The 7,830-nt window shown below is 39.5% G+C and overlaps 1 protein-coding gene and 1 pseudogene across 1 annotated transcript; one reads left to right on the top strand and one right to left on the bottom strand.

The window, feature by feature from the left end:
- Positions 1-431: 431 nt before the first annotated feature.
- On the bottom strand, positions 432-3,370 carry LOC136453013 (pentatricopeptide repeat-containing protein At4g21190-like). Its single transcript, XM_066453591.1, has 7 exons — positions 3,160-3,370; positions 2,969-3,059; positions 2,771-2,869; positions 2,310-2,453; positions 1,720-1,932; positions 1,161-1,574; positions 432-823 (listed from the first exon to the last, which is right to left on the bottom strand). The coding sequence occupies exons 2-6, from the start codon at positions 3,056-3,058 to the stop codon at positions 1,227-1,229; spliced, it is 894 nt and encodes a 297-aa protein (XP_066309688.1). The 5' UTR covers position 3,059; positions 3,160-3,370; the 3' UTR covers positions 432-823; positions 1,161-1,226.
- A 35-nt stretch (positions 3,371-3,405) lies between these two features.
- On the top strand, positions 3,406-7,783 carry LOC136453014 (DNA polymerase eta-like; annotated as a pseudogene).
- The last annotated feature ends 47 nt before the right edge of the window (positions 7,784-7,830 follow it).

The raw sequence follows: 7,830 nt of genomic DNA on the forward strand, positions 1-7,830 counted from the left end.
TGGGCCCAAAATAGCGAAGCCCATGGGCCAAATTCATCTTCCCTGCCCTATTTAGAGGGTGGTTGGGACAGCTCCCAATAGCTTCAAATCTGGAAAAAAAAAAGCTTCATTCCTATTTTTTTAGCCAGATACCTCAAATTCCACCGCCTTTAAATCCATCAAAACACGGATCTAGCTCCTAGATCCATGAAATCTAAGGAGCTCCGTAAGAGGTGCTATGAAAACACGTAGCTCCGACTTCAAATCCGGTAGCAACTGGAGGAACTGTATCAAACACTTTAGAAAGGAGAGTCATTCGGCCTGTTCGCTGGTTGGTTTCTGGGCTGGTTTGAGCTGGCTGGCACTGGTTTGTTGTGAGAGGAAAATACTGTTTGCTGGCTGGTTTGGGTTGGCTGAAACCAACAAGCGAACATGATGATTATCTGGTAAATAGTAGAAAAGCCGGAGTATTTTTCTGTGTCTAGACTCTAGAGCCGGAGCTTCAGAAAGTGAGTCCTCAAGTGGCAAGTGCCCAGCAAAATCGTTCAGCTAGTAGCAGTATCTGTGAAGGTTAGCGCACGTAACACAAGTCTCTATGTGTCAACAATAGTGTCTTTCCATGCAGAACAATATAGGACCATACGGATGCTTAGGATATTGCCTACTGCCCTGTCTGATGCCTAGGATATTGCCTTCAACAATCAACCATATGTTCACGAAAGCAGTCAGATACATTTGACAGAATATGCTCGGATAAACTGCTGGAAACCCATTGACCACGAGAGCTGATCTTTTATTTCCCAATGGCAAATTGGCTACACCAAAATCTCAATCTGCAGCACAACTGAGGAAAGCAGAAATATGGACGCATTATAAGCATTAGGAAAAGGATAACTGTTTGTACCTAATAATGTTGCTATATTTTTAATCTAGTGGGAAGCATTAAAAAAAGCAAGCGCCTTATGCAAGTGAATCAGATAAATCAAGTAACCAAACTCTAAAGAACACATCTCATGGTAAAGTAACCATAATGTCATGAAAGACTGCTGATGGCAAAGCATGACATGTAGTTTCTAGTCAATCTAATAGTAAAGTAGATCTGAAGATATCCATGCCCATGTTTTAGAAGTATGACAACATGGGTTCTAGGATCTCAAATCAAAATAGAGAGAGTGTGTTACCAGTTCAGTTTGCTCTAGTCTGCTTTGATCAAGCAGGCACAAAAAATACCAAATGGAAGCTCTGATCTATATATATTCAAGGTCTCCACAAGCTACATCATCCAATACGCTCCTGTCAGGGCCTGAGCTTGCTGCTTCTTCAAATTGATTATTATTAAGGTGTATACTTTCCACCTCTTCGAGTTCATCAGTGTCAGGGTCTCCTTTTGTTGCCTCTTCAGTTTTACTATTGGGGTAAACTCTCATTCTGATGCGCTTGCCTTTGATGTATCGATATTCCCATTTTGGTGGTGGGTATTTCTTTTTTAACTTTTCATATTTGTCCATCATCTCTAACTTCTGAAATACATCACCTAGCATCCTGATAATAGAACCATCAGGTCTTATGCCTAGTTCCTCCATATCAGCAAAAATCTGGAGAATTTACGTGTAAGACAGCATAAGAATGCTTGGATAATTATCCCCAACTAATGTTTCTGCTGAAGCCAAACCCCAACTTTTAGTTCAAACAGCATGCAAACTGGTGAAATAAGGAAAAAAAACACATTTCATTTCCTACCTCAAACATCTTATCATACGCTCCAGCACTGTAATAGAAAGAAATCATTCTCATGAAAAATGTATGAGGCAAACCCTCCATATATCGTGAGAATACCATTCCAAATAACTCTTCTACTTCCTCAATCCGTCCGTCCTCGATCAAAGCATTCAACAAGGTGTAATAGGTTCCCATTGTCTTCCCTTGACCTTTGTTGAACATCCATTTAATGACCTAGATTATGTGGTCATTGTTTCAGTTCAGAATAAGGGTTTGTTATTATAAAGGAACAACTAAATCCTAGGTGTAGTATTGGTAAAGGAAAAAACAGTTCATCTTTCTTAATTGAAAGGCAGAGCTCCTGCCATTATCTTCCAAACAAAAACGGTTTACTGTTAAAAGAGAGCAGCTAATTCTGTTCTTCTAGAACTGGGAGCAGCTAATTGACTTGTCAAAGGATGAGATTACTAACAACATTCTCCAAGAAAGGGGACTAGCAGCTAATACAGTATGAAACTTTAACTAGAAATTCATGACAATTGAAAGGAATATGTAGGAAAATAATTTAGACCAAATAGTTCACATCAAAACTTGGAACTTCCATTTAACACCTGAATTATTCGTTTCCATTCCTTTTCGTCTTCAAGTTTCTTCAGTGCCTTCTTTACTACTATCAAGGGAAACGCCAGTTCCCATGCAACAAATGAGTCAAGTGCTCCATAAACTTCCTCCTTTACATTAGACAGACCTTTAATCTGCACGAGATGATAAAAATTTGACATATAATTTCAGACACTCAATTTGAATGTGTCCATAGGAAAATGAGTATTTGAAAAAGACATCCTACACAAACTATATGTTGCCCCTTATGTAACATACAGTGATACAGGTAATGTGACTGAAATTTGCTACAAATACAGAAGCTGAAATCTGCAAAAGCTGAATGAAAAGATATTTCTTTGTTTGTTGGGTTGTGGCAGTGGACTAAAGTTAATCCAGCAATGTCAAGGTGATGCACAAGAGTATACAAACACAATTAATTTTTCAACAGAGAAGCGTTCAAGAGCCTCACACATTCGACAAGCTTCTGTGACTTGGAAATAGTCCCAATTTTCTTCCGAGTTTTCCACACACGGGGATATCTCGGTCTTGGACCCCTGATACCACAAACCTGCTGCACAATCGCAATTAATAGGAATCATGATAGGCCGCTCCGCCAGTACTGAACCACCATATGCATACCGCAAGCGGCACAGTAGATTAAGCTCACCACTACAGAATTAAACTTTATATGATGTCGAACAGGCCCCTCCTTTACTGAAGCAAATGCAGGCGACCAGTAGCTCCTCAAGCAAAACATTCTATAATCTGTATTAGCGAAAAACTAAAACAAAATCCACGAAAGCAGATAAGAGCGTCGCCTTTCACGAGATGAAGAGAACTCTCGTCTTCACGCTGTACCTTAATAGAGTATCAGAAGAGCAGTAGGACTGGAGGAGAAACGGAAAAGGATGGGCTGCCGCTGCCGCCACCGCCCGCCGCCGCTGCCGCCGCCGAGTGGAGTAACCGACTGCCGGTACCGTCGCTGCTTCAGGCCGGAGTAGGGAGGGGAGCGACCGCAACCGCACAGCGGCAGCTTGCAAAGTTGCAATCCCCCAGGATTGGAAAAAGTCTACTTAACCCCCCCCCCCCCCCCCCCCTTTCTTGGTCTACTTCACCCCTGTTTTACCCCTGAACTTTCTAAAACTGTCTACTTCACCCTAACTATGAAAATGTTTGGTAGTTGTGTTAGTTTTGTTATGCTCAGGAAATCAGCTCAGGTTCCTGTATTTCTGTTTTCTGCATTCCTTGATTCCTTTCTCTTGCTATCATAGTCTTCCACTCATTGTTCTTATACTGCGCAGATGTTAGCTAAACTTGTCAGTGGAATGCACAAGCCTGCTCAACAAACAGTTGTCCCTTCTTCATCAGTTCAAGACTTTCTAGCCTCACTACTGGTGAAGAAGATGTAATGATCTAACTCTAACAAGACGCCTCTGTCCTTTCTAGGTTCTTGCTTTTTCCTGGGAAAAGTTTTTGAGGCTCTGTATCACTATTAGATCACAGAACATTGTGCTTTAAGCCTTTAATTGAAACTATGCATGGTGTGAAACTGAATGTTGAGAATAACCGTATTGTTCAGGAAACAGCTTGGTGGTAAGCTTGGAAGTTCCTTGCAGGATGATCTTGGGGTTGAGACCATTGGTGATCTCCTAAGTTTTACAGAGGATAAGTTGCAAGAGCAGTATGGAGTAAATACAGGGTAATTATGTTCATGCTTTATTAATGTGTTATTATTTGGTTTACTTTGATTAATGTACATATAAGCTTATAGTGAAGATATGATATCACGTTTTAAAGAGTTAATAGTTGTTATTCCCTTTGGCCTTTAGCAGATGATGTAACTTTTAAGTTGATAGTTGTTTCATTGTATCAAACATGCTTCTTTGCATATATTTTTTTAATATCATGCCAAATAGGCAAATACTCACTAACTCATCTTGTAAGCGCTTGACTTCATGCAGAACATGGTTATGGAAGACTGCTAGGGGCATTAGTGGGGAAGAAGTTGAGGATCGTCTTTTACCCAAGAGTCATGGGTGTGGAAAGACATTTCCTGGCCCAAGAGCATTGAAGAACAGTGCTTCTGTAAGAATTGCTTACTCTGTCATTTTCGTTGTTCTTTAACAAAATCTTTAGTTATTACCTGCTCAAGAAACAGAGTATCCGAAGTTATAATGATAGAGCGTAGCATTTATTATGAACCGTAGTTCATTTGGGGGATAACTATTGCTAGGACGATAGCCTGACAAAGTTGGCTTGAAGGGAGACTAGAGTGTTTGGGGTGAATTCGACTGATTGTTCTTCATTCCTTTTCTCCTTGATACAACACCTCCCTTATAGATAGAGGATTTGTAACCACCTAAGGAAGGCCCAATCAAATCCTAACAAATCATATCCAATCCTATCTCTAATTGACCCGAATCTAACCCTATCTCTAATTGACCCAATAACTCTAATTAGTCCTATGGGCCCCTGCCCCGCCTAGCTGACCCCCATAACAGCATTTCAATTGGCACCTGATGTATGAAGGACCATATGTTTAGTTGCATACTTTTTTGACTTGGGTGAAATAACTTGAAAATATGTAACTCTCAAGTTTCAATATGATGTCTTGTGACCTGTATGGTGACATTGTTGATCTGGAGTCTGGAGCCCTGCATGTCAGTGAGAGGATCAGCGGTTACTAAAGAAAACTTGGCAGTTCCATGTACAAACTTTTGTGGTCCATGTCAGCCACATTTGTAGAGCTTACACCAGACTAATTCTGAACAGTCGTTGTACTTGACTACTGCTGCTCTTATCAAATATTAGTTTGTTGAAATGAGCAGCATGTACAACACAGAATTATGTTGGTGCTCTATGATGCTGCACTTTGATGGCCTTAAGGGATGCTAGATGCAGTACCAACTTAAATTTTGTGCTACCTGAGTCAGATGCCACATGCATGTATTTGAGAAAAAAAAGGATCCCACATGCATGTCTCAAAAAACAAAATATCTCATTCCTATGTAAGAATCTCGGAAATTTTTTGTTAAGGTTCAGTTAATTCAGTCAATCTTTATGTTGTAGGTCAAAGGCTGGCTGGATCAACTATGTGAAGAATTAAGTGAACGGATCCAATCTGACCTGAACCAGAACAAGAGAATTGCCCAAACGCTAACTCTTCATGCCAGAGCATCTAAGGTATTTTGTGTAATAATATACTAATACCTTTCCTTTTAGGGTACTGTAATTTCTGATAAAATGGTCAGGCATGTATCTAGTCCAATTTCACACTGCACACCATAACTTCCTGATTTTTCTACTTTTGCTGCAGGAAAATGAACGTGATTCAACGAAGAAATTCCCTTCCAAATCCTGTCCTTTGCGCTATGGGACTGGGAAAATTCAGGAGGATGCAATGAAGCTATTTGAAACTGGCCTTCACGAGTTTTTAGAATCTCAGAACACTGGATGGAGCATAACATCACTTTCTGTTACTGCAAGCAAAATATTTGATATACCTAGTGTATGCTTATAAAAGCTTTCTTAGCAATTGATGATTGGATGCATTATCTAGTTTAAATGTTGAGACACCTTAGAGAAACATGGCAACTTCAGTATATTATTTTGATCTCTTGATAAATAAAGCCTCATTCCTTCAAACCAAACATATATTGAGATTATACATTATGTAGAAGTTCCACCAGCTTTTATAACACTCCAACATACTAATGAAATTACAATCACTTAAAGCAAAATGAAAACAAAAAATCCTATTAAATCTGTGCTAACATGTCTGCAACCTTATTATCTGTCATTTCTGAACTGTGGTGTCTTCTTCTCATGTTTGCAAATGCTACACCATATATCAGGCCCCACATAAATTTACAAATGCATTTTGCTAATTTTTATTTGTTATTTTAATTTCATTTATCAGGGAACAAGCTCAATCTTGAGATACATTAAAGGTCCTAGTTCTGCTGCACCTCCGGCTATACCTGATTCTTCGTCTGTACCTGAGGATCCATCTCTTGGTGATCTTCCTTAGTTCCAAGTGTGCCTACTTTTTGCAGTTTTTGTTTGTTCCTACTTTAAGGATCTTCCAATATTTTTCTGTAGACAACGATGTATTTGTGAAGCCAATTCATCTACATCTCAGAAAGAAGACAATAATACACATTCTGCGTCTGCGATTTCAGCTAAACAGTGCCAAGCAAATGAAGAAAAAAGAATATCAAAGAAGTTGCCTGAAGTTAAGGTCAGTTCTTTTCTCCTCGGTGGACACCATCAAACTGATTTCTTGTTGGTTTTATTCTTAAGCTGTTGGTGAATGAAAATGTCGTTTTCCTTTTGTTTCTGTTTGCTTGCTTCCGGGCAACAATGTAGCATCAACTATTAATATTCAAGTTGGAATATCCCAAAGTTAGTGCTTGGCATTGCCTTTTGTATCAGAAATGATTAAATCAAGGGCTTTTCTTTCTGAGTCAGCTGTATTTTCTTTTTCTCCAATATATAGCCTCTTACCATCTTGTATTTGCTCTTGCTTTTTTCAATGAAATTAGCACTGAATTGTGCTGTTCGTTAAAAAAAAGGATTCCAAGTTTGACATGTACTCTACTTGTTCACTTCTTTTTTTTATTTTGTCTCATTTCTTTTGTGTTGGTAGTATATGACTTGCAAACTAATTTTTAGTTTCCATGTCATTAACTAATCCAAGATGTTTCATGACGATAGGGAACTTCCTTGATATTGAAGTTTCTTTCACGGGTTCAATCTACCCTCCATGAGAAAAGAAAATCTGATGCACTAATTTGCAACCATCAAGGTTTGGTGGACTGTAAGATGCAATGATGCAGATATATTGATTTAACCACTGCCACATTTGACATTTCTTCGTTTGCTGAATATTCGTGATGACATTAGGTCCAGGGAGTTCTTCGGAAGCAAACAAAGCTGAAGAACACAATGTGCCTGCGGAGGCTGAGGATAGGAACAACACCAGCAGTTGTGCTGAACCCTCTGGCAGCAACACATGGATGTTCAACATTCAAGACATTGATCCAGCGGTGGTGGAGGAACTGCCACCTGAGATCCAAAGAGAAATACAAGGGTGGGTCCGTCCATCGAAGCACCCGAGCACGAAGAGACGTGGTTCTACAATTTCTTCGTACTTCCCACCCGCGAGGTCTTAGATACGTTGATATGCTAGTTCTTGATTGTTTATTCTGTACTCTTCTCCACACAACACAACGGGCCTAGCTCTGTGTATTGTAATTGTAAGATGTGAAGATGTTCAGGTAGCCCCTATATGTGATGAGCAGTTGGATGGGACCTCTGTGAATATTAGTTTATTTGGGTGAAAGATGGAAACATGAACATTAATGTATGTGCAAATGGGTACTTGAGGTACTAGGATTGCATCTACTTATACTCATGTTGGAAAATTATTGAGTACAGTACTTTGAATCTTGATAACAAATGAATGACAGTGAAATAAACCTTGGTAATGGAACCTGTCTAGTTCCATGGCAGTCGGTCTTTCAGCAA

The sequence above is a fragment of the Miscanthus floridulus genome, chromosome 5 (genome assembly GCF_019320115.1).
Source record: "Miscanthus floridulus cultivar M001 chromosome 5, ASM1932011v1, whole genome shotgun sequence".
NCBI classification, from domain to species: domain Eukaryota; kingdom Viridiplantae; phylum Streptophyta; class Magnoliopsida; order Poales; family Poaceae; genus Miscanthus; species Miscanthus floridulus.